The 27,901-nt window shown below is 42.4% G+C and overlaps 2 protein-coding genes across 2 annotated transcripts in view; both read left to right on the forward strand.

Moving 5' to 3' along the window:
- LOC139458198 (glucose-6-phosphate exchanger SLC37A2-like) overlaps positions 1-8,374 on the forward strand; it is a 62,362-nt gene extending 53,988 nt beyond the window's left edge. Inside the window, exon 17 of the mRNA XM_071239546.1 lies at positions 5,913-8,374. Within this exon, the coding sequence (XP_071095647.1) occupies positions 5,913-5,993 (81 nt within the window). The 3' untranslated portion in view covers positions 5,994-8,374. The remainder of the gene's footprint in view (positions 1-5,912) is intronic.
- An 8,965-nt stretch (positions 8,375-17,339) lies between these two features.
- On the forward strand, positions 17,340-27,583 carry LOC139457067 (adhesion G-protein coupled receptor D1-like). Its single transcript, XM_071238509.1, has 10 exons — positions 17,340-17,357; positions 20,323-20,394; positions 21,203-21,306; positions 21,961-22,060; positions 22,593-22,685; positions 23,970-24,100; positions 24,459-24,525; positions 25,329-25,414; positions 25,955-26,078; positions 27,398-27,583. The coding sequence occupies exons 1-10, from the start codon at positions 17,340-17,342 to the stop codon at positions 27,581-27,583; spliced, it is 981 nt and encodes a 326-aa protein (XP_071094610.1).
- The last annotated feature ends 318 nt before the right edge of the window (positions 27,584-27,901 follow it).

The following is a 27,901-nucleotide window of genomic DNA, read 5'->3' on the forward strand; positions in this document are numbered from 1 at the left end:
TGTTACATATTACTAAGGCAGCATTTGCGAAATAAGGATATACATAGATAAACAACATTAAGCCTTGACCTATATATGTAATTACATTGCTTTAATCTGCTAACCTTGACTGGTATGGTCAACAGAATCAGTTGCCACTCCCAAATAATCTCTCTAGCTTAGTGTTACCATCATGGTTGCGTGTCCTGAACTCCACCTTCCCCTGGACCACGCCCTGGTACCCCATGGTCCTCTCGGCCCGCCCACTCCCCACCCCCCTCACACAGCCTACCTACTCCCCACCCCCCTCACACAGCCTACCTGCTCCCCACCCCCTCACACAGACTACCTACTCCCCACCCCCACCAGCTCCCCAGCCCCCTCACACAGCCTACCTACTCCCCACCCCACCAACTCCCGACCCCCCCTACACAGCCTACCTACTCCCTACCCCCACCAGCTCCCCACCCCCCCTCACACAGCCTACCTACTCCCCACCCCACCATCTTCCCACCCCCCTCACACAGCCTACCTGCTCCCCACCCCCCTCACCCAGCCTACCTGCTCCCCACCCCCTCACACAGCCTACCTACTCCCCACCCCAGCACACACATCCTTCCCACTTCCTACCCCCCTCACACAGCCTACCCACTCCACCCCACCAACTCCGACCCCCCTCACACAACCCACCCACCACCCCCTCCACCTCACACCGCCTACTCACCCCACGCCACATCTTCAGCCGTCTTCTCACACACCCCAACCCCCGGAAACAGACCCTTACTCCCATTCTCACTACAGCCCAATCACTCCTTCCAACTTCAACCCTAACCCCTATTGAAAAAGATAGGTTGTTTTGTTGCAGCTTACATGATTTGATGTGATAATCAAAATGTGAATGATACTTTCTTTTGACTGTTGTGTTAACAGATTCTTTTAAGTATTGATTGCAAATTCTGTCTACATTTGTTACAAATTTTCGACAAGTATATTTTTACTGTAAAAATAAATTGAGGGATGAATAAAAAAAAAAGGTCAAAATGTTGAGTTTTGTTTTGATTTTCCCTGTTAAGGGGGTGAATGGGTTTCATCTAATTCTCTCCTGTTCCCGCCTTACCCCAACTTGCACATGCTTTGTGTCTTTTGTCTTATTCACTTTCTCTATGTCAAACACTCACTACCCACTAGTCAAGACTCTAGCCCTTGATGGTCATAAGAACAAAGAGTCAGTAGAGATCTGTAGTTAATCAGCATGTTGGTGGAAGGACGTAGCGCATTAGTGGCATGTCAGTTTCCATGCTTGGTAACAGTAGTTATCACTGCATGATGTCCGTGTTGTCAGTGCATGTTCCAGACAGTGTCATTGTGTATTGAAGTGTCTAGTGAGTGCATGTGCTAGACGGTGTCATTGTGTATTGAAGTGTCTAGTGAGTGCATGTGCTAGACAGTGTCATTGTGTATGGAAGTGTCTAGTGAATGCATGTGATAGACGGTGTCATTGTGTATTGAAGTGTCTAGTGAGTGCATGTGCTAGACGGTGTCATTGTGTATTGAAGTGTCCAGTGAGTGCATGTGCTAGACAGTGTCATTGTGTATTGAAGTGTCTAGTGAGTGCATGTGCTAGACAGTGTCATTGTGTATGGAAGTGTCTAGTGAATGCATGTGATAGACGGTGTCATTGTGTATTGAAGTGTCTAGTGAGTGCATGTGCTAGACGGTGTCATTGTGTATTGAAGTGTCCAGTGAGTGCATGTGCTAGACAGTGTCATTGTGTATTGAAGTGACTAGTGAGTGCATGTGCTAGACAGTGTCATTGTGTATTGAAGTGTCTAGTGAGTGCATGTGCTAGACGGTGTCATTGTGTATTGAAGTGACTAGTGAGTGCATGTTCTAGACAGTGTCATTGTGTATTGAAGTGTCTAGTGAATGCATGTGCTATACGGTGTCAATGTGTATTGAAGTGTCCAGTGAGTCCACGTTCCAGACAGTGACATTGGTGTATTGAAGTGTCTAGTGAATGCATGTGCTAGACAGTGTCATTGTGTATTGAAGTGTCTAGTGAATGCATGTGCTAGACGGTGTCATTGTGTATTGAAGTGTCTAGTGAATGCATGTGCTAGACGGTGTCATTGTGTATTGATGTGTTTAGTGAGTACATGTTCTAGGCGGTCTCATTGTGTATTGAAATGTCCAGTGAGTCCACGTTCCAGACAGTGACATTGGTGTATTGAAGTGTCTAGTGAATGCATGTGCTAGACGGTGTCATTGTGTATTGAAGTGTCCAGTGAGTCCACGATCCAGACAGTGACATTGGTGTATTGAAGTGTCTAGTGAATGCATGTGCTAGACAGTGTCATTGTGTATTGAAGTGTCTAGTGAGTGCATGTGCTAGACAGTGTCATTGTGTATTGAAGTATTTAGTGAATGCATGTGCTAGACGGTGTCATTGTGTATTGAAGTGTTAAGTGAGTGCATGTGCTAGACAGTGTCATTGGTGTGTTGAAGTGTCCAGTGAGTCCACGTTCCAGACAGTGACATTGGTATATTGAAGTGTCTAGTGAATGCATGTGCTAGACAGTGACAGTGGTGTATTGAAGTGTCTAGTGAGTGCATGTGCTAGAAGGTGTCATTATGTATTGAAGTGTTAAGTGAGTGCATGTGCTAGACGGTGTCATTGTGTATTGAAGTGTTTAGTGAGTGCATGTGCTAGACGGTGTCATTGTGTATTGTAGTGTTAAGTGAGTGCATGTGCTAGACAGTGTCATTGTGTATTGAAGTGTCTAGTGAGTGCATGTTCCAGACACTGACAGTGGCGTATTGAAGTGTCTAGTGAGTGCATGTTCCAGACACTGACAGTGGTGTATTGAAGTGTCCAGTGAGTGCATGTTCCAGACACTGACAGTGGCGTATTGAAGTGTCTAGTGAGTGCATGTTCCAGACAGTTACAGTGGTGTATTGAAGTGTCCAGTGAGTGCATGTGCTAGACGGTGTCACTAGTGTATTGAAGTGTTAAGTGAGTGCATGTTCCAGACAGTGTCATTGGTGTGTTGAAGTGTCCAGTGAGTGCATGTTCCAGAGTGACAGTGGCGTATTGAAGTGTCCAGTGAGTGCATGTTCCAGACACTGACAGTGGTGTATTGAAGTGTCTAGTGAGTGCATGTTCCAGACACTGACAGTGGTGTATTGAAGTGTCTAGTGAGTACATGTTCCAGACAGTGACATTGGTGTATTGAAGTGTCCAGTGAGTGCATGTTCCAGACAGTGACAGTGGTGTATTGAAGTGTCCAGTGAGTGCATGTTCCAGACAGTGACATTGGTGTATTGAAGTGTCTAGTGAGTACATGTTCCAGACAGTGACATTGGTGTATTGAAGTGTCCAGTGAGTGCATGTTCCAGACAGTGACAGTGGTGTATTGAAGTGTCCAGTGAGTGCATGTTCCAGACAGTGCAAGTGGCGTATTGAAGTGTCTAGTGAGTGCATGTTCCAGACAGTGAGGGTGGTGTATTGAAGTGTCTAGTGAGTGCATGTTTCAGACAGTGAGGGTGGTGTATTGAAGTGTCTAGGGAGTGCATGTTCCAGTCAGTGACAGTGGTGTATTGAAGTGTCTAGTGAGTGCATGTGTGCTTCTTTCAATCGTCAGTGGTCGCCCGTCTCTGTTGATAGTTCTTCCCGTATCCTCCTTATTGGCCTGGGAGTCAACATGGTCAAGATAAATTCAGTTTTATCACCTACTCATTTGTTTCATTCTTCCTTACAAAACACCTCTCATTTTGTCTCTTCAGGGTGAGCCCAACACATTAACATTATTAACATTATTTAAACACAAGAAGATTACATTTCAAGTGAAATATATTTGTTTTAACAAGATTGTTCAAATCATTATTAGTCAGATGTCTATCTGGATAATACCATTTTGACATGTACAGATGGCCCAGTGGTTGAGGTCTGTACAGCTCTCTGGGCAGAGTTCTGTCCTTTAGCTGCCTGCTTTAATATTTCAAACTTTTAATCACTGCTCCCATGACACAGAGGTGGAATGACTCACAATCTCAGTGTAACAAGTTATGACTACCCAGTCTCAAGTCTAGATACTGCGAGCATGGCGAACTAGGGACCTGCTCCACCCCTGAATCCCTGCAGGGTTTGATGGGGAGAGATCTACTTTGTTGCCCTGACATGCCTACAGCTAGCCAAATGCAGGGTCCACTTGCACAAGGCAGTCTTGGTGCTAACACTGTGGGGACTTCCATACTCCACATAGAGATGGTCGTAACACTGAAGATCACCTTGTACAAGGGGGTGCAGGTTCATATCACATTCACCTGGTGTGTTCTTCATCATTATTAGGGTGGTGAGATAAGAGTCACCACCATCACCACACAACTGTTGAGGTTGTGAATCCTCTGTGGGATTCCAGGCAGATCCTCTGCACTCCATGCAAACTGGTCCCAGGAGGGGCAGGTGGTTGCAATACGTTCTGGCAACCACTGGTCTGATTGAGCCTGTCTACTGCCATGTTTACCTGATAGATACAAAACCAAAATCACCTTTAATCCAAAGTATGGATACAGCTTTTTGGAAAAGATGAGGCACACTTAATATACAAGCTAGATGAATGCAAATAACTTGACAAACAGCTTGCATGGGTTATTTTGTTATTTATGTTAGAAACGTCACTAAATTATTTTGTTAAATGTTTGTGATATGTTTACATGATAACTGAGCTCCTTCTGGATCCATGTATGAATCTATACTCTCACTCACTCACACACTCGCTCACACACTCGCTGTTCCATTCATTTTGAAGCATATGAATCCATACTCTCACTCGCACTCTCTGTTCCATTCATCTTGAAGCATATGAATCCATACTCTCACTCACACTCGCTGTTCCATTCATCTTGAAGCATATGAATCCATACTCTCACTCACTCACACACTCGCTGTTCCATTCATTTTGAAGCATATGAATCCATACTCTCACTCGCACTCTCTGTTCCATTCATCTTGAAGCATATGAATCCATACTCTCACTCACACTCGCTGTTCCATTCATCTTGAAGCATATGAATCCATACTCTCACTCACTCACACACTCGCTGATCCATTCATCTTGAAGCATATGAATCCATACTCTCACTCACACACTCGCTCGCTGATCCATTCATCTTGAAGCATATGAATCCATACTCTCACTCGCTCACACACTCGCTCGCTGATCCATTCATCTTGAAGCATATGAATCCATACTCGCTGTTCCATTCGTCTTGAAGCATATGAATCCATACTCACTCACACACCCGTTATCTTATTTATAACATATAACGTGTACTGTATCCCTGTATTTCGCTGTGAAGAGTTGTGTCCCTTGGGCACGCCAGAAATCTATGATCAAGGGTTCGAATCCTGGTTCGTCCCGATTAGCTTCATAAACATGCTTGTGGGAATACCAAAGTGGTAAATGGCTCAGACCAGTATCTCTTTGGGATTTCTTCCTACATTATGCTGACATGCTGTGATATAACTGGAATACTGTTCAAAGCGGTGTTAAATCCTACTCACCCACTCATTTACTCGTAAATATAATTGTGTATAAATCCTTCGAGGTACAAAATTTTAGTATAATAATTAAGACTTTAACAAGCTCCAACCTTCATGCAGCGTGGCCCTCGCTCTTTGAGGGTTCGTTCTCCAGATAACTCACACGACATGCAACTTGGCCCTCGCTCTGTGAGGGTTCATTCTCCAGATAACTCACACGACGTGAAAGTCAATTCTTAAATGTTTAGTTTTGAGATATTCTGTCACAATCCAATAATTGTAATATGAACGTGGGTGTCTGTAAGTTTGTTCTTTTCTCCATGTAGCCTGTTTTTCCACCTCGAGTGAAGTGATGCAGACATGTTTCTGAATACATTCTGTTATTTTTCAGTTTCTGATCCGACTTGTGACCAAGGAAATCATGTCCCACGTTGCCACACGACGGGCGGCTCGGCGGGACCACATACAATGATGACGTGTTGATTAGCGTGACTTGTGTCATGATTCACTGGTGTTAGCAACCGTTAGTTACTTCTCTGCCATCATGTGCCTACAGTTCAACTACGTTTTTTCCTTGTGACTGTTAAAATCTTCCAGACAAACTTACCTCCCTATACTGTATCCATGACAACATACATGTAAGATATATTTAATGATCTGCTGTTAAATATTGTTTACAGGCATTGAAAGAACAACAGTAATCAAAATATAGTCCGCATATAATAGAATAGAATTCAAGATCTTATATTTTCATGAAAATGGCATCTATACAATTGTTTATTGATACACTTTACTTTGCTGCCATCTGCACTGTGTTAATATGGCCGAATATTCTGAATATTGTTATAAGGGCTATGCAGGTTTATAGGTTTGTTTGTTTGTTCGTTTGTTGATTATCGTCAGCCCAGTAATATTCTAGGTATAAGGGCAGTCTGTAAATAATTGAGTCTGGTCCAGACAAACCAGTGATTGACATCGTGAACATCGATCTACGCATTTGGGATACGATTACATACGTCAACCAATTCAGCGAGCCAGACCACCCGATTCCATTAGTTGCCTCTTACGACAAGCATGGGTTGCTGAAGATCAATTCTTGTCTGGATCTTCACAGGTTTATAGGTTTGTAAAACCACACTTGCCAGGCAGGCATAGAATCAGTTTCCTCTCCCTTGTTTACGATTTTAATGATTTGAAATGAAAATATGGTGATTGTCCAGACAGTTAGGTTGTAATTGCCAGCAGAGCATGTGACTGGATGTTCCAGGTACAGTCTCATCAACATCAGATCTTTAACCCAGTGCAATCAATGCCTCTGTGCATGAAGATCTCAGAACATCTCTATGGGAGGTCGCGTCGGGTGAACTTTTTTTATCAGCCAATTCGTGTTGAGGCTTTGTGTTTCTTGATATCAGTGAACACAGCATTTCTGTGTTTTGAAAACAAAGTTAATAGGCTTGTTTCGAATGTAAACTGTAACATCCCTGCCGTCATATGGTTGTTGATTTTTCAGTCTCCCTGTTGTCTGGCATCTGCACCAAAAAGGGGGCACCTTCCAAATGTTTGTGTTCTGTGACGGGTTTCTTTTGTTATAATCAAAATTTGTGAATCGAGGTGATGGAGAAATGAACCAACATTTCTTCATTAAGGCTGCACCGCCCTGTGGTCTAGTGGTAGAGAGCCTGCCCGGGGAGAAGAGGGTCCAGGGTGCGATCTCCGGTCTCATCATACCAAGAGATGTTAAAAGATGGTACTTGTTGTTACCCTGCCTGGCACTCATCATATATTGTGTCTGAGTGGGGTATTTATGTTTAACTGAGGCATGGTATCTCAGTTGGCTAAGCTATAAAATAGACATTAGTCAGGACTATGCAGCTACACACACACACGTCGCTGCATAAGTGCAATAATCTTGGATGCGACGTTAAACCCCATGTCACCTCATGTCATTTAGACTGGATGCTCAAAGATCACCTGACGCAATCTACCTTCCATGGACGCTTCCTCAGACCTCCATAGGGAAAGAGTCAGAATAAAAGAACTGGTTCTTATGAGATTGTTCCTGGATTTCCTTGTGCTGCCCGTGTTAGTGGTAACACTTTAAGTTCCATATTGTTTGAGCTGTATTTTTGTATGTTACATTCCTGTTAAGTATACTGTTGCAGCATGAGAATCTGACAGAGTGGAAGGCCACTGACCTGCACACCATGTACGTAGAAGACCCCAGGCAACTGTAGTAGAAAGTCAATATATATTTTTTCTATGTATGGCAGAAATATGTTCAAAGATCATTTAAAATCAGATGTGATATCTAATACGATGGCAATTCATAAACACATGCATATGATTATTGAACAAGTTTTGTTGCTTTTACTTTCCTCCCGTCGGCGACAGTTATTGGAGAATGTGTTTTGATGCTAATTGTGTTTAACCTGACAGCTTGGAATGGTCTTGAAATGAATGCCAATCAGCAATGTTATGACATGAATATTTTTTAATGTTGCTTTATCTGTGTTTAAGTTCGTAAGAACTTGGTGTGGTAATCAAGGGAGATAGTTCTATGGATGTACAACTTCTTTATTACGATGAATGCAAAATTTGGGTGTAGATACGAACACAGTTATCAAGCAATAGCTGAAAGTATCACCCTGGTTTATTTGTGTTAAGCCCCATTTCACTTCACCTCCCAATAACTACATATCCTCCAGTCTCCAGGTGCTTGTTCCTTCAGCCATCTCCCAGACCCAGTACCAGTAGGTCCCACTCGCCCATCAGCCAGGAGGGGACATGGGGTAATATGCAGTGATTAGCCGGCTACACTCTGTATCTGACGTGATGTGTTTAGGGGGAGAACAGTTACCTCGTATCACATGGAGGGGATTAGGGGTAATGCGCAGTGATTAGCCGGCTACAGTCTGTATCTGACATGATGTGTTTAGGGGGAGAACAGTTATCACATGGAGGGGATTAGGGGTAATGCGCAGTGATTAGCCAGCTGTATCTGACATGATGTGTTTAGGGGGAGAACAGTTATCACATGGAGGGGATTAGGGGTAATGCGCAGTGATTAGCCGGCTACAGTCTGTATCTGACATGATGTGTTTAGGGGGAGAACAGTTATCACATGGAGGGGATTAGGGGTAATGCGCAGTGATTAGCCAGTCTGTATCTGACATGATGTGTTTAGGGGGAGAACAGTTATCACATGGAGGGGATTAGGGGTAATGCGCAGTGATTAGCCGGCTACAGTCTGTATCTGACGTGATGTGTTTAGGGGGAGAACAGTTATCACATGGAGGGGATTAGGGGTAATGCGCAGTGATTAGCCGGCTACAGTCTGTATCTGACGTGATGTGTTTAGGGGGAGAACAGTTTTGGGTAGCAGGTAACCATGGTTTCAGTTTGTGGAACTGCTACAACACTGTTGGTCCATGTACAGTCAATCATATCCAGGGGTGGCATTGTACGCTAAGTCTTTAGATGGTCGGTTCCCTTCCGGACATCTTCAAATTTATAGACTTTTTGAAACTGAACTGGGATGCATCTGAGAGGTACCAGGCAGGCTTCGAGAAGAAATATAGAGAACTGGACATGGACTGGCCATATGCAAGACACATATACAACACATGCAATGAAAACTGGTACACAGGCTACAGTTGGCCACTCTTTAGTGTGGATGCATGAAACAACATGTCAGCAAACCGATTCATATCAAAGGTTGCTGGGCGAGTGGGATGACCTCTGCAGCACTAAATTGAGGTTCGGAGGTAAATTAAGATCTTCTTGGTCATTCTGTTAGACACCCAGGATACATCCAAATATCAAACCACCCCCCCACCACCCGACCCACTATTCATATTATTCCATGTTTTGCATTTTTGTGAAATATGGTACAAAAACATTATTTTGCCTGTGTTTTTGTCCATCATCATATATGGCCCTGTCTTTCCTCATTTGACCATGTTCTCCAGAATACAGGAAGACATTAAATTTTCATTTTTCCAAGATTGTTTAGCTTTGTACACTGTTGTTGTAAGTTGAGTGTGGAGTTTCCAGAAAGTCATCATTGCTTATCGATGTCATACGATGTCCAGCAATACATTTTATTATATTATGCAAAGTTATCTGCCGTACTCTTTGTCCTCGAAGTGGTCATGTGTCATTCAACAGAAATACATAACAGTTATGAGTCTTAAGTCAGGGTTGATCATTTAGTGTTGTTACTTGAGTTACTTAAAGAAGTTCAGTAGAACACGTATATAACGAACACGAATATAACAAACACGTATATAAAAAACACGGATATAACGAACACAGATAGAGCATGAAAAGGATACAACAAACTGTTACAGAATCCCCAATTTATCTCCTATATATTATCATATAAAATTTACATACATAACAAACTCTCTACAGCAAACTAACGTGTATAGCAAACTGATATCTGATCCCCGACAAGCCCAAATACCACTAATTAGTGGAGTGTATAGCGAACTGATATCTGATCCCCGACAAGCCCAAATACCACTAATTAGTGGCGTGTATAGCGAACTGAGAAATCTCACACAGAGTCAATTGTCTATGACAACTGGATATACACAATCAGCGGCGAATCAACACAATCATGGCAAATCAACACAATCAGCGGTGACGATTGAACCTTGTTAAACTTGCTTTATGTTAATCTTACCTTACATGAATGTTAAGAAATGTTTTTAATTCAATGCTAAGAAGTGATCATGGCTAATCTCATACGTGTATTGAATTGTGTTTTGTTTTATCAAAGATGGCAGACGTTTCCGAGCGAAAACGTATATATATAACAAACGGATTTCTCCGGTCCCTTGTAATTCCTTATATCCATGTTCTACTGTAATTGAATATTGCTTTTTGTTGGGTCCATGAGAACAGGTGTTGATCTCATATTGAGTATATGAGTGTATGTTGCTGGGACTATGTTAGAAATCACTGATGCTTGTGTTTTATTGGCTGTTTCATAAACTGAGACATTTGATTGGCTGTTGGAACAACACAGATATGTTGCTTTCTTCCATCTTGTGATTGACACCCAAGTCTATTTTGTGTCATCAGAAAACTGTATTTTCATGCTGTTGTCATCTAGCATTTGTAAACTTAGCTTAGTTAGTGTTTTTTATGAACAATGCCTGCTGACATAAAAATGGATATATTTTACCATACTTACCTCCATGCTGTACATATTCTTACATATATATATTTTTGAATTGTAGTGCTACTTTGATAGATTAAAGTGTCAAAGCTATTTCATGTGAAACCTGATACATGGGAATATCAGTTGGTGATGTTGAGAAGGTGGAATCATGTAAGTATGAAGTGTATATATATGGAAGTGTCTTGCAATAGTAAAAACAGTTTTTCAGTAAGACGCGTCTTATGTGTGTGTAAAACACATAGTTTCTCATGGTTTGACGTGTTTAGAAAGACGTGGATTGTAGCCGTCGGCCTTGTAACCAGTAGGTCATCATAATATTAATAATGATATGAAGCATGTTCCTGAAGCAGCTCTCACACTTGGCTGAGGTGGTTGCCGAGCTCTCCCGAGACTAACTCGGTTAGGCCTCGGGAAGAGACTACACATAGGAGTACGCTACAAGTGTGTTATGAGCCCCATAGGAGTCCAATAGGAGTCTATTAAGAGTTGCATATGAGCACAACAATCTCGATACAAGCTGTACGAGGTGGCTACGAGCTGCTATATAATTCGGCGGGAATTTGTCACATGAGTTAACATGGAGGCTCATATAGCTCGTATTAGACTCTGTCAACTCGGCAATAAATTTTGCAGATGATCCTCATACGAGTTCTGCACGAGCACCACGAGGTTGCCACGAGGGTACTGCGAGTAGGACGAGTGTGTTACGAGTTGCCTGCCAGACCGAGTGTTTTGAGCAGTTCCAAAACTCTCATAGATCATTACGAGTTATTCCTGGTTACCCCGAGTTTAGTACGACCTTGCTACGAGCTCCATACGAGTATTCCTGAGTCAGCTTAGGTCTATACTCGGGACGCAACTCGGGAAAGTTTGAGAGCACCTTCATCTTCAGTCATATTACCATTAAAGCAAACTCTGTCCTTTTATCTAAGTTTACATATCTGACAATTTCAATTTTAAAGATGCTATACAGAGGATAACGTCGGGGCATAGCACAGCAACTCGACCTGGGACAGGTAAATGGGGTACCCGGGACGTGTGAGTACTGAGTAGGAACCGGGTACCCACTGGAATACCCGGACCCTGATTAGTCACGTGATATATTGTTTAATGACACAAATTATCTAGAACTCAATGGTTATACTACAAGTCGCTTATGTTCACATTTCTTTCTGACTATGCACCCATTCCTTCTGACTTTTCATATTTTTGAATAAAGATATAACTTAAGTCAGCTACAGTGTATACATTACCAGATTGTTTAATACATGTATCTGAATAAGTTTTGCCAGGGCTATGGTAAAAAATTCATTATTTGACATTTTGTATCTATCTCTTGAGACCTACAGTGGGTAGGGTCGGGTAATTGGGGGTTGGGTACCCGGGTAGTCAATTTGGATTCGTCCCAGCTCTAACAGCAACACTTTAGGAAGTGTCTTTCTACAGAGTTTGCTGGGTCCTGCTTACATTATCTTTCTGTAACAGTTCCAATTTATCAAATACTCATCCATTAACACATCTTGCAATTTGCTACAAATCAGTTTAATATTAAAACTAGTGGTGCATGTTGGTTTGTTGTTCAATCTTCCCAAATGTACCACCCTTTATTTGGATTGTACATAATGATTGCAGGCTCATGTGTATAGTGCCACGGCTTCCACGTCATGCACATGGTATTTGTGATGTCTTGTTGACCAGATATACATACAGATTATTTCTGATCTTTCAGATTTTAATGTTGATTCATATTTCTGTTCTCAGGATTTCAGTCTCAATGAACATTTTATCGAATTTATCAAAAAGTGTATATTTATATATGTGTGTATATTGAGGGCAATGATTACAATGATGTTAAGATGGCAATTTTGATGCAATAAAATAATGCTCATCTGATTGTGGGGTTTTGTTCTTATTTATGACATTAATTCAATTATTGTTCATGGATGTCTAGGGAGGTATCAGTGTAAATGTCTGCCTTGGATTCACTTGACACTGAACGTCCTGGGTTTGGTATAATGGTGTAAATGTCTGCCTTGGATTCACTTGACACCAGATGTCCTGGGTTTGGTGTATCAGTGTAAATGCCTGCCTTGGATTCACTTGACACTGAATGTCCTGGGTTTGGTGTAACGGTGTAAATGCCTGCCTTGGATTCACTTGACACTGAATGTCCTGGGTTTGGTATAACGGTGTAAATGTCTGCCTTGGATTCACTTGACACTGAATGTCCTGGGTTTGGTGTAACGGTGTAAATGCCTGCCTTGGATTCACTTGACACTGAATGTCCTGGGTTTGGTATAACGGTGTAAATGTCTGCCTTGGATTCACTTGACACCAGATGTCCTGGGTTTTGTGTATCAGTGTAAATGCCTGCCTTGGATTCACTTGACACTGAATGTCCTGGGTTTGGTGTATCATTGTAGATGATCCAACCGGATGTCATGTAGTCTGAGTATCAACTTCTTTTGAGATAGATGTTATGGAAATCAAGATGATTTTTGTCTGCCTGTCCAGTTGAGAAAAGGATATTTCTTTGCATTCTGTCTCAATGGATGCACTGATTAACTACCACACCAAAAACAAGTGCTGTACAGAGTATGGTTGACAAGTATATATACAGGTAGGAGGTAGTGTTTATACAACAGAGTAGATTACACTGGAGTGGAGTTATCCGTCGTCTTCATGGAGACATGGCGTCGTTCTGACTGCTCCAACTTCTAAATGCCTCAGGCGGCACAGGTGGCCCAGTCATCTTAGGCGCTGTGATTTGCTGTGCAGAGTTGCGTCCCTTGGGCATGCCAGAAACCTATGATTGTGGGTTCGAATCCCGGTTCGCCCCAATCATGTTTCTAGGTTTGTCAGCACCATAATCAGCTCGTCTGTTTCAACAATATGGTAAACATCTGAGACCTGCATCACTTAAGGCTTTCCCCCTACATTTAGCTGACATGCCGTGATATAACTGGAAATCTGTTAAAAGTGGCGTCAACTCACTTACTCACTCATTCACTCTTAATGCCTCTCAAAGAAGTTATTTCATTGGCTGTTTGTAAACCCTGACTTTTATGGGACTATATTAGAAACAGATAGAACTGAGTAGGGAAATATCACACAGAAGGAACTGAGTAGGGAAATATCACCCAGGTAAAACTGAGTAGGGAAATATCACACAGAGGAACTGAGTAGGGAAATATCACACAGGAGGAACTGAGTAGGGACATATTACACAGAAGGAACTGAGTAGGGAAATATCACACAGGAGGAACTGAGTAGTGAAATATCACACAGGAGGAACTGAGTAGGGAAATATCACACAGAGGAACTGAGTAGGGAAATATCACACAGGAGGAACTGAGTAGGGAAATATCACACAGGTTAAACTGAGTAGGGAAATATCACTCAGGAGGAACAGAGTAGGGAAATATCACATAGGCTGAACTGAGAAGGGAAATATCACTGAGTAGAGAAAACTCCCCAAACCTGAACAAAATAAAGCAATTTCACATAGGTGGAACTGAGAAGGGAAATATCACACACAGGGAACTGAGCAGGGAAATATCACACATGAGAAACTGAGAAGGGAAATATTACACAGGTGGACATTGAGAAGGGAAATATTACACAAGTGTTACTGAGTAGGGAAATATCATATAGGTGGACGTTAGAAGAGAAATATTATATAGGTGGACATTGAGAAGGGAATTACTACATAGGTGGAACTGAGAAGGGAAATATCACACACGGGGAACTGAGCAGGGAAATATCATGCATGAGAAACTGAGAAGAGAAATATCAGATAGGTGGACCTGAGAAGGGAAATATTACACAGGATGAACTGTGAACGGAAATATTACATAAGTGTAACTGAGAAGGGAAATATCACATAGGTAGAACTGAGTAGGGAAATATCACAGAGGTAGAACTGAGATGGGAAATATTACATAGGTGGACCTGAGAAGAGAAATATTACATAGGTGGACACTGAGAAGGGAATTACTACATAGGTGGAACTGAGAAGGGAAATATCACATGGTCATAGGTGGAACTGAGAAGGGAAATATCAAATAGGTGAAACAGAGAAGGGAAATATTGCATAGGTGGAACTGAGTAGGGAAATATCAAATAGGTGAAACAAAGAAGGGAAATATTACATAGGTGGAACTGAGAAGGGAAATATCAAATAGGTGAAACAAAGAAGGGAAATATTAAATAGGTAGAACTGAGTAGGGAAATATCACAGAGGTAGTACCGAGATGGGAAATATTACATAGGTGGACACTGAGAAGGGAATTACTACATAGGTGGAACTGAGAAGGGAAATATCACACATGTGGAACTGAGAAGGGACATATCAAATAGGTGAGACAAAGAAGGGAAATATTACATAGGTGGAACTGAGTAGGGAAATATCACACACGAGGAGCTGAGAAGGGAAATACCGCACAAGTAGAACAGAAGAGAAATAATACACAGGACCTGAGTAGAAGTAGAAAAAACAGGAAGTGATTAGAAAATATCATCCACTCTGTAGGGGAATATCACATAAGTAGACCAGAGAAGAGAAAACTCCCCTAACCTGAGCAAAATAAAGAAATATCACATAGGATGAACTGAGAATGGAAATATCACATAGGTGAAACTGGATAGGGAAATATTACATAGGTGGACCTGAGAAGGGAAATGTCACTAAGGTGAAACTGAGTAGGGAAATATCACACAGGTGGAACTGAGAAGGGAAATATTACATGGATGGAACTGAGAAGGGAAATATTACATGGGTGGAACTGAGAAGGGACAAATCACACATGAGGACCTAAGAAGGGAAACATTACATAGGTGGGGCAGAGAAGGGAAATATCACATAGATGGATCTGAGAAAGGAAATATCACACACGTGGAACAGAGAAGGGAAATATTACATAGGTAGAACTGAGTAGGGAAATATCACATAGGTAGAACTGAGCTGGGAAATATTACATAGGTGGGGCAGAGAAGTGAAATGTCACATAGATGGATCTGAGAAAGGAAATATCACAGAGGAGGAACTGAGCAGGGAAATATCAATGAGGAACAGAGAAGGGAAGTTTTACATAGGTGGGGCAGAAAAGAGAAATATTACATAGGTGGGCCTGAAAAGGGAATTATTACATAAGTGGACCTGAGAAGGGAAATAATACATAGGTGAAACTGAGATGGAAATTATCACACAGGATGAACTGAGAAAGGAGATATCACACACGATGAACTGAAAAGGGAAATATCACATTTTGAAACTGGGAAGGGAAATATCACAAAAATGGAACAAAATAGAGAAATATTACATAGGTGGAACTAAGACGGGAATGAAAAAAGGGATATTTGGTTGAAATGACACAGTTCTTATGAAACAATAGGAACATAGTTACATATTGCGACACTGAGCCAGACATAGCGGTGCAATGCCGGCAATACCTGGATGTTTCCTGCAATGTGCGCCGATTGATCGAAGGCTTAGTGTTAGACTGTTGATGCTGAGCTGCTGCATTTAGAAAGCTAATGGGATTAGGCAAGCACGAGAATGTGTGTGCTTGACTTCAAGGTAACCATAAAACGTATCACACTCTTAGCGAAAATATTTCGTACATATTCAGTGACAACTACTTTATCCATTATAGAAGTTGTGAATGAATTATGGCAAAACATAATTGTTTCCCCGGATATGACATAATATTAAAAACTGAATCAATACTAAAATGTTTAAATTTAAACATTATTTATTACTGCACGTGGATTTTTAATGTGTGTATTACTTGTAAACACTATGGTAGTAAACTATTTTGTAATCATCAGTGAAAAGCGATGGCAATTTAAATGCAAAGTTCGTCATTAATACTAGGGACGCGGACAGTCCAGTCGTCTAAGGCGCCGCAATTCGCTGTGCAGAGTTGCGTCCCTTGGGCATGCCAGAAACCTATGATTGTGGGTTCGAATCCCGGTTCGTCCCGATTATCTTTCTAGGTTTGTCAGCACCGTGCTCGCCGGTTTCACCGGAGTGGTTAACGTCTGAGACCTGATATCACTTCGGGCTTTCTTCCCACATTAAGCTGACACGCCGTGATATAACTTGAATACTGTTAAAAGCGGCATTAAACCCAACTCACTCACTCACTCACTCACTCACTCACTCACTCACTAATACTCGTATATAGCATCGATGTGGTTGAGAAACATTCATGACAGCTACACCGCCTCGCGTGCTGGAAGAGCTTGGTCTGACGGTGTAGGGAATTATCACGTAGGTCGTGACATCCCTAGACAGGCCTGCCCATAGTCAATCCGATTCTACGTGCATCATGAATTACAGAAATGGGTTACCATGGTTACAAGAAGATAGGTGTCATTTGCTGTAATTAAGGTTGGCTCGGGCGTGTCTTTTCCACAGTATAAAACTCCGACCCAGACGGTAAAAGGGACATTTGGAACTTTGAAATTACAACATATTGTTTGAAACTCATCGTCACGGTGGTCTACACTTGGGAATTCGTGTCATATCTGTGCTGGTGGAACACTGACATTTATTGAACCAAATTAAGAATTGTTGGATAACTTGGATAATACCCATCTCCTGGATCGCTAGGTCTGTACAGAATGGAACATCGAATGCATGTAAGTGATCTTCTTCGTCTGGCTTGGTAATCACGCAGTTGGAAGCAATACATATCGCTCTCAGACTCGCCATATATTTATTCCTTAACAGTGAAACCGTTCATTCAGTATATTCCGCGTACCTGTATTCTCTTTTGAAACGAGAGAGAGTGTGTCAAATAAGCTTGTAAAGTGTCATACATCTGTAAAAGTATGTCAAATACGCTATTAATGTGTGTCAAATAATTGTCATTACGCTGTAAAAGTATGTCAAATAAGTTTGTCATAAATCTGTAAAAGTGTGTCAAATACGCTATTGATGTGTGTCAAAAAGGCTTGTCATCATGTTATAAAAGGGTGCCAAAGTCGCTGTTAATGTGTGCGAAATAAGCCGCACAAGCAGGACATTTTTGGTTGGTTCAGTGATGAGTGATTCTGTTATTGAGTAATGTGTTATGCCGTGTGTAGCAATATTCCAGCAATACCGCAGTGTGTGTGTGTGTGGGGGGGGGGGGGGGGGGGAGACACACGGAATGGAGTATATACATTATCCCCGCATAGCGATCGAATCCACGTGTTCGGCGTGACGAGTGTTCACTTGGCTACTCCGCCCAGTTCTACAATGCCACATATGCAGACAAGCGAGCAAGTAGAAGATGGGGTGGATATGGGAGTCTCGGGTGGATATGGGGCATGATATGAAAACTGCCATGTAGTAACCACTAAGTATTGCGATGAAGACAACAAAGACTGCATTGTGAGATCTATTTCCCTTGTGTTTTATTGAGTAATATACCACACAGATCACACTCGCCTACCCATTATAATATATATCATATTAGTTTATGTTTTCTGTCATATGTCAGTAATAAGCATTATGACAGTTGACCTGTAAGATCCTATTGTCTAAGGCGCCGGTATTTGTTATACAGAGTTGCGTCCCTGTGTCTAAACAGGATACGCTGACCGTGGGATCGAATTTCAGATTCTTACTGATTAAGATCTCGTCTTGTCAATAGGGGTGTCACGATAAATCGAAATATCGATATATTGCTTCTGGTAAGCACTTAAAGTCAATAAATCGATTGTTAAATCAGTTTCCGATCAACAGTTAGCGATTTCAGTTAGGAATATCGATAGTTTCGATTGTATTTACCATATCAATAAAATACATGCAATGCTGTTCAAATTTGTTTTTCTTTTGATCATGAGTGGTAAGTAATTGACACATGGTAATGTGGAAGTTTCTTTTTCTTAAGTTATTAGGGTAAAGAAAAAACAAATCAGTCATATCTCAAACTGTACTCTTTTTTTTTGTTGTTGTTATGGTTATCTAAATGATACACTGAAAACTATCGATATTTATCGCAATAGTTGCTTGCAATACCAATAGTTATCGCAATAGTTTCTTTCAATATCAATAGTTATCGCAATAGTGATTTCCAGACCAATAGTCACCCCTACTTGTCAACCTCAGACGTGTCTTCATGGGCTTCGTCGCCTTGAGGTCTCGTCACAGTTTAAACTTATACGCCGTGTGTAATACTGGCGTGAAACCCAACTCACAGTCTGTATCACGGGCAAGTGTAATTCCTGTACAATATATATCTACCTCATTCAAACTGAGTCAGATTATGTTCTTAGCGTCATATCATTTGTTTGTTTGCTTGTGTTTGTTTGTTTGTTGTTTAACGCCGCACTCAGCTATATGACGGCGGTCTTTAAATAATCGAGTCTGGACCAGATAATCCAGTAATTGACATCATGAGCATCGATCCGCGCAATTGGGATCGATGACATGCATCAAACAAGTCAGCGAGCCTTGTATTGACTGATCATGTATTGACAGACCTTGTATTGACAGATCATGTATTGACATACCTTGTATTGGCGGACCTTGTATTGACAGTCCATGTATTGACAGATCATGTATTGACAGACCTTGTATTGACGGACCTTGTATTGACAGTCCATGTATTGACAGATCATGTATTGACAGACCTTGTATTGACGGACCTTGTATTGACAGTCCATGTATTGGCAGACCTTGTATTGACAGACCGTGTATTGACGGACCATGTATTGACTGACCATGTATTGACAGATCATGTATTGACAGATCATGTATTGACGGATCTTGTATTGACAGTCCATGTATTGACAGATCATGTATTGACAGACCTTGTATTGACAGATCATGTATTGACGGATCTTGTATTGACAGTCCATGTATTGACAGAGCATGTATTTAACAGACCTTGTATTGACAGACCATGTATTGACAGATCATGTATTGACGGACCTTGTATTGACAGTCCATGTATTGACAGATCATGTATTGACAGACCTTGTATTGACGGACCTTGTATTGACAGTTCATGTATTGACAGGCCTAGTATTGACAGACCATGTATTGACGGACCATGTATTGACAGATCATGTATTGACAGATCATGTATTGGTAGTCCATGTATTGACAGATCATATATTGAGGGATCTTGTATTGACAGACCTTGTATTGACGGACCTTGTATTGACAGACCATGTATTGACAGACCATGTATTGACGGACCATGTATTGACGGACCTTGTGTTTACATCGATGACTTCCAGGTTTTATTGTGACTTCCAGTTGTTATTGTGACTTCCAGGTGTTATTGTGACGTACGGGTGTTATTGTGACTTCCAGGTGTTATTGTAACATCCAGAGGTTATTGTGACTTCTAGTTGTTATTGTGACTTCCAGTTGTTATTGTGACGTCCAGGTGTTATTGTGACGTCCAGTTGTTATTGTGACTTCCAGTTGTTATTGTGACGTCCAGGTGTTATTGTGACTTCCAGTTGTTATTGTGACGTCCAGGTGTTATTGTGACGTCCAGTTGTTATTGTGACTTCCAATTGTTCTTGTGACGTCCAGGTGTTATTGTGACGTCCAGGTGTTATTGTGACTTCTAGTTGTTATTGTGACGTGTTGTGTTTGTTGCAGCATTCTCTGTCCTGGGTGAACGAGTCAAACAAAGCCAACTACTTCTTCCTGATGCAAGTCGGCAACTACTCGGTACGTCAGCACTGACCCAGCTCGCTGTGTTCATTCAGTGAAACCCTGGTGATGCCGTCCCCAATGAAATCGTCCTTAGTAATGAATCATGGACACGTGTCTCTGTCACATTAATAACCCATAGACGTTCCCGGCGGTAATCACCCGGAATGTGGGGTGTCCGGATCAACGGGGTTCGGACTAGCAAGGTTTCACTGTACACCTAGACCACTGTAGTTCCACAGATTCACGCACGTCTATGACGCTGCCGTTTAATATCTGTTGGTTGTGGGTTCGAATCCCTGTGTTTGTGACATATCAGTATCAGACCCGTCCTCGGCAACACGTCTTCAGTGCGTGTTAATCTTTCTGACGCATTAGAACGACCCGCCATGAAAAACTGAAATACTGTTAAAAGTGGCGTTATACAACAGCCGTTCTTGTCGTTGCAATGGTGATGACATCATCTTCCTATGCATAGCCTCAAATATAATGTAGATAGTTCCTAACGTTACCATAGAGCAACGACACCAACACTCGTGCGGAAAATCCCGCATCCCCCAATACACGCAATTACTGTGTAATCAGATGAGTGTAATCTTCGTTACCCTTTAAGGCGCTTATGTTTAATCACGCCCGTGTTTCTGGTGTCACGCAAACACAAGCGACTTCATCCAAATGTACGGCGCCCCCGCTATACAGTCCTCGCAATATAATGAACAATTACATTTATAAAAACTACTTCATAGATAATTCTAGATTATGTTTCCATAGAAGGTAGCGAATAATGGTGTAGACTGGTTTCAACGTGAGTGTATTGGTGTTGCAGTCGACGGACGGCATCGACTACAACTTGGTGCGGATCACGTTGACGGGCTGCGGACTGTCCATGGTGGGGACCATGTTGTCCCTCTTCCTCATCTGCTTCCTCCCGTGAGTACACATCCCCGTGCTCGTGGGTTTCGCCAAAGTGGTAAACGTCCGAGACCTGCATCACTTCACGCTTTTCTCCCACATTAAGCTGACACGCCGTGATATGACTGGATTACTTTTAAAAGCGGCGTTAAACCCAACTAACTCACTCCTCCCGTGAGTAAACATACCCTCTTTCGTATCTGCTAGCCCATCCCCCATCTACACCCCTACCGTCAGTACACGCATCCTCCCCCCACCCCACCCGAACCCCTGTCAGTACACGCATCCTATACCCCTCCCAACCGTTAGTATACGTACCCTCTTCATCCGTCAGGACACGCATCCCCCCCTGTCAGTACACGCATCCTCTCCCCCACCCAACCGTAACCCCGTCAGTACACGCATCCCCTGACCCCACCCCACCCCACCGCCTTCCGTATCCTTTTCCCCCGTCAGTACACGCATCTTCTTCCTCATCAACTTCCATCTGCATACTGTATGTCATCGTTCACCGATGATGTGGGATGCTGAACACGCTACCAGCCACTGGTTTGCCTACATGACCCAAAACATCATCAAGACAATAACTTCTTTTGAAGTCGCAATTTTAGTTTTCACTCACAATGTCGCATGGGGAAAATGTTGCCACTGAACGTGTATGCACTGTTTCAGGTTGAAGAGTGACGGCCTGTTTGTGGTGGGGAACCAGTGCTTCGCCCTGCTTATTGCTCAACTCTCATTCATCGCCGCTGAAAACTCATTCCCCATGAAAGTAAGTCATAACCTTATACACGTTTACATAAACAAACAGGATATTACTCAATGTATTTGTAGGAGCTTGCTCTTCTAACGACTAAAGTGTAGGTCGGGCGGGTACAGGGTGTAACCCTGCTCGATCTCCGGAGATGTTGGTTGGTTGGTTTGTTGTTCTGCGCCGCACTCAGCAATACTCCAGCTATATGTCGGCGGTCTGTAAATAATCGAGTATAGACCAGACAATCCAGTGATTGACACCATGAGCGTCGATCCACGCAAATGGTATCGATGGCATGTTTCAACTAAGTCAGCGAGCCTGACCACCCGATCCCGTCAGTCGCCTCTTACGACAAGCATAGTCGCCTTTTACGGCAAGCATGGGTTGCTGAAGACCTATTCTACCCCGGATCTTCACGGGTCTCTCCGGAGATGTATATAGGTGCGGATATCAACCGCTGGTTTGTCTGACCCCTATTTAAAGGCAGCCAGGATACAGCTGTATAATGATCTACGCTGGCTGGTTTACTAGCGTGTGTTGTGTGTTGCAGGTTATGTGTAAGCTGTCAACGTCAGTCCTCCACTACTTCTTCCTCACCATACACTTCTGGTCACTCGCGTACTCACTCTACCTCATCATCAAGGTAAGTAGGACTCGGCAGTATACCTGTATGGAGTATGTTTACTATCCATACCCATCCATTCTCTTTAACCCAACATTGGATGGTGGTGGTGAGTGATACGTCATGAACAAAGTACACTACACAGAACTCATCATCATCACAGTCCATCTGTCCGTCTGCTGCTGCATAAGGCGACACGGGCGGCCCAGTCTCCATACAGAGTTACTCCCCTTGGGCACGCCGGAAACCTATGATTGTGGGTTTGAATCCCGCTTCGCCCCGATTATGTTTCTAGGTTTGTCAACACCACACCTGTGCTCGTGGGTTTCCAAAGTGGTAAACGTTTGAGACTTGAATCTCTTCGGGCTTCCCTCCTTCATCACGCTGACACGACGTGATGTAAACAAAAACTGTCCAAATCGGCGTAAAATACAGCTCACTCATTTTCTCTGCTGCAAAATGTTCTTCATTGAAAGATACATTTAATTTTCAACTGATGACGTCACATGTACGACATTTGAACGTGTTGAAACGGTGCCGAATGTTTTAGTCAAATGTTTTGAAATCTACTCGGTCTGCATATACACACACAACTGTGTTTATCACCGGCTAGGCCATATATAATACATGAACATTCACTTCATTTTACCCTCCGTAAATTCGAGTGTCAAGTGAAATTGTTACTTTATGTCAACATATTGTTTTAATCGACAATTTTCCATAAGCTCTATTGGGAGCTTATCGAATTACCGACTTTTGATCAACATGTAATGATTATTGTAGTAATGACAGTGACAGCTGTGTCTGTAGTTGGAGTCAGATGCCCGGTTGTCCTCAGCAACACTTCATGAGGAAGGGAGTTGGATTTAACGCCGCTTTTAACAGTATTCCAGTTATATCACGGCGTGTCAGCTTAATGTGATGCAGGTCTCAGACGTTTACCACGAGTATAGTGCTGACAAACTTTGAAACATAATCGTGGCGAACCCGGATTCGAATTTCCACAATCAGGGGTTTCTGTCGTGCCCAAGGGACGCAACTCTGCACAGCGAATTGCGGCGCCTTAGACGACTGGGCCACCCGTGCCGCCAAACACTCCATGACTATTGTTGATGCAGCACGGGTTGAATCAATTTCAATATCTCTACGCAAGTGACAGATTTGTATGGCAGATTAGTCGTACAGTGTTCGTACAAGAGGACCTCCGACTGTTGTCAGTCCCATATTTTAACAGATGCGCGTAGCCGTAGCGTTAATTTTGCTATCCTTGTGAGTCTCTATGTTACTTTTTATCTTTGTTCCCAGGCTAAGCGATGGAACATTACCCAGGCGTACCGTGTCCGAACCCTTTTCATGGTCGTGGGATGGCTCGCTCCCGCCTTCATCGTGGCCGTCACCGCCGTCATCAGGGGCGACACATTCGGCAACGACGCTCTGTAAGTACTTCCGGCAACATGTGCTTGAACCTAGACTAACACCTAGTCTCTGAAATAAACATATCGTACAGAAAAAAGCAGTTGTTCAGTTATCTTAATAAAAATATAATAAAAGGGAGCCCAGTGACTCTCTTCACTTTCGTAATCTAGACTTGCCAAACATTATAGACTTGCATGGGCTTTATTTGATATATATTTGTATCAGGGTCTGTAAGACAGACTAGCTTGAACCGTTCATCTCTTTTACTTACCCTACTTTAAAGACTTCTCTTTGTTTACGCTGATAATTGTTTTTTTCATTTTGTTAGTTTTTCCTGCAGTATTTATCACTATGTAACTGTATGGCACGTAATTCCAGGTGTTGGCTGAGTCGACACAAGCTGACGAGGTGGGCGTTCGTTGGCCCCGTCGTCGTTATCCTTTTTGTAAGTACATGTACCATAAAAGTTCAATTTCTTTTCGAAATCATGTCTTAGGTAAATTGCAGGGTTTGTTTCTCTGTAGACATCACAGTACCCACTTGAACACAACGATGTTAAGGCCTTTAGTTGTGCTACTCAAATACCTCAATATAGATTAAAGAGAATGTTGGTTCAAGAGGACGCATTACACCCATGTTTGGTAGTGGCTAAAAATTAAACATACAAGAAATGGTTATTCGATGGTAATGTATTTTATACGGGTGTCAAAGTTGTGTATTGGACCTTGAATTTATAGTGTTTGGGTGGTTGTTTTCACCCAAGTGTTTTTGGTCATATCAAGCATATCCCAATTGCGTAAACGATAATCATGATGCAATCACTGTATTGTCTGGTCCGGGCTCGACTATTTACAGACCGCCGTCAAATAGTTGGAATATTGCTGAATGAGACGTTAAACCATAAACAAACAAACAAACAAACGCACTGACAAGTAGAAGCTTGCTTATGTGGTTGAGTGATTCGGAGTTCCGACGCTTTGTGCAATATTCCAGCAATATTACGGAGGGGTACACCAGAAATGTTATTCGATGGTAATGTATTTTATACGGGTGTCAGAGCTGTGTATTGGACCTTACGTTTACAGTGTTTCGGTGATTGTCTTCAGCCTAGTAACGTTTTCATAACATTTGTGTTTTTTGGTCATATCAACGTATACTTTCTTTTGCCCTGCTTGTTCCATGTTTCGGTGATGTTTGTTTGTTTGTTTGTATTTGTTGATGGCTGATGAATCATCTCTTGTGTTGCAGATCAACTTCGCCGTCATGATCGCCATGATGCTCACGCGCCTTGTTCTTGATGTGAACAAAAATGTTTCGCTGCTAAAAAAGATTAAGTGAGTTGACTCATGTGTGATATAGTGTATGATTTATTTAATATAGATGTCACATGCTCCATATGCACGAACAAAAGACTGAAAAGAAAAACATAACGATAAGCATAGGGCATATTAAAAATACTTGTCGAACCAAATGTTACAAATGTGAATCACAATTTTTTAAAAAGGATATTTTTCCGCCGAGCCTGTTTCATTAGCCGAGTAATTTCATCAATGTAAAAAACTATAAAATTAGGTCAGTAGAAAAAGCTGAGCAATCCACTGACTTTCTCTCTCCTAGCAGTGTAGGTAGTGATTCGTACTCATTGCATGGTTTGTAAAAGAGGAATGTATGTGTGTTTACGGCAGCTGAAACAGGGTATGTTTGGTCTGGTTAGAACCTGGAGTTAAACATTGGAAGTTGATAATATTTGTGTTATGCACATGTAACCCAATTAGCGAGGACGGGTGTGTCAAATGTAGAATGGATGTTTTGACTTCATGTGGAGACTGTCCACACTTCTATCCCACACTCACCAGTTAACTGTGATGTTGCAGACACCAGTTTCTGACGGCGGCGTCCCTCATCCCTGTGCTGAGCCTGACGTGGGTGTTCGGCGTCCCCTCCGCCGCCCTCAACGCCGGCATGATCTACCTCTTTGTCATCTTCAACTCCTCGCAGGTACGACATGACACGTGGCACGCCCAAAGTCAGCCACCACAGGCCATCTCTGCTGACAAACTGAAATATACAAATACAAAGTTTTTGTTCAACATTATAGCATCTTTACCTAGAGTATGAGCTATGCAGTCTAGATTGTTGTACGCGTGTTAAGATATACACGATCTAAGCCCACTAAAGAAACAGTGTGGTTATTGATGCATAATACTTATTACACTGACAGATCTGTGAAGAACCGGTTAGAATTCGTCTTCAGCAACCCAAGCTTGTTGTCAGAGGCGACTAGCGGGATCGGGTGGTCAGGCTCGCTGACTTGGTTGATGCATGTCATCGATCCCAATTGCGTGAATCGATGCTCATGCAGTCAATCACTGGATTGTCTGATCCAGGCTTGACTATTTACAGACCGCCGTCATATAGCTGGAATATTGCTGAGTGCGGCGTTAAACAACAAACGATAACACGCTGACAAGGAGAATCTTGCATATGTGGTTCATTGAGTTCGGTTTTCCGACTCTTTTAGTAGTATTCCAGCAACATTACGGAGGGGTACACCAGAAATGTCTTCAAATTTTGTACCTATGTGGGGAATCGAACTCGGAACGCTTTAACCACTTGGCTACACACCTGAAGTGTTGAAAGAGTTCACATTTGTATGCATGTATTTCTGTAGTCTTGCAAGTGTCTATACAATCGTCGTATGTACAATAGTCCCAGTTGTCGGGACTATATTTCCGAAGTTGTATCACTAAGATTGTCGTTATGTATCAAATATGGCGGAAACCAGAGCATCTTTATATGTCCTTCATGTGAACACTCTCGGACTTCGACCAAACAGGTGTCGAGATTGGAACGCAATAGGGAGCTTTTGATTGTCGTTACTTGAGTTACCTTCCGGGGTAGAATAGGTCTTCAGCAACCCATGCTTGCCGTAAAAGGCGACTGCTGTCGTAAAAGGCGACTAACGGGATCTGGTGGTCAGGCTCGCTGACTTGGTTGATGCATGTCATCGATCCCAATTGCGTGGATCGATGCTCATGATATTTATTAATGACTGGATTGCCTGGTCCAGACTCGATTACTTACAGACCGCCGTCATGTAGCTAGAATATTGCTGAGTGCGGCGTTAAACAACAAACCAACCAACCAACTTAAGTTACCGAAATGCCCCTCGGCCCAAACCGTTCCATGGTAGGACACTAGGAACACTGAGAAACCTCGCTATTTCCAATATCCCGGCTATTGTGACATTGTTGAGGTAACCAAGGACCGGAGTGACGCTGTTCCCCGTGGTGAGATCCCTGTGTGTTTGTTCACAGGGCCTGTGGATCTTCCTTGGACATATGATCGGCAGCCAGCAGATCCGCTCCCTCCTGTTCTCCAAGCCACTCCAGGAAGACGGCATCATGAAGAGCGAGGCGAGTGACATTGGTTCCAGTGATGACACAGATTCATCACAGGTGGTCATAGTAGCCGAATTGGGTCCGAATTATAGGAAAGGCTGATCAGCATAGATGTACTCACCATAGAATTAATTGCGTTCGGAGAGTCTACTTATTCTTTAGGACCTGTCATCAATATATTAGATCGGTTGTTTCGTCTTCCTAGGTTTCTTCGAATAGCATTCTTTAAGCGTGGGTGAATCGTTACAGTTTGTTACATCTAAGATTAAAATTCTAAAATACCAAAAATATGTAATACTAAATGACGCACTTGAGATGATGAAGGAAATTAAATATGTAATTTTTCCATCCTTTTCACATTTGCAAACTGCAGTTAAAATGAGGAAATGGTAACTGTTACAAAAATGGTTCAATGATGTG

This window comes from Haliotis cracherodii, unplaced genomic scaffold (assembly GCF_022045235.1).
Source record: "Haliotis cracherodii isolate W230 unplaced genomic scaffold, xgHalCrac1.p SCAF_12, whole genome shotgun sequence".
Classification (NCBI taxonomy): Eukaryota; Metazoa; Mollusca; class Gastropoda; order Lepetellida; family Haliotidae; genus Haliotis; species Haliotis cracherodii.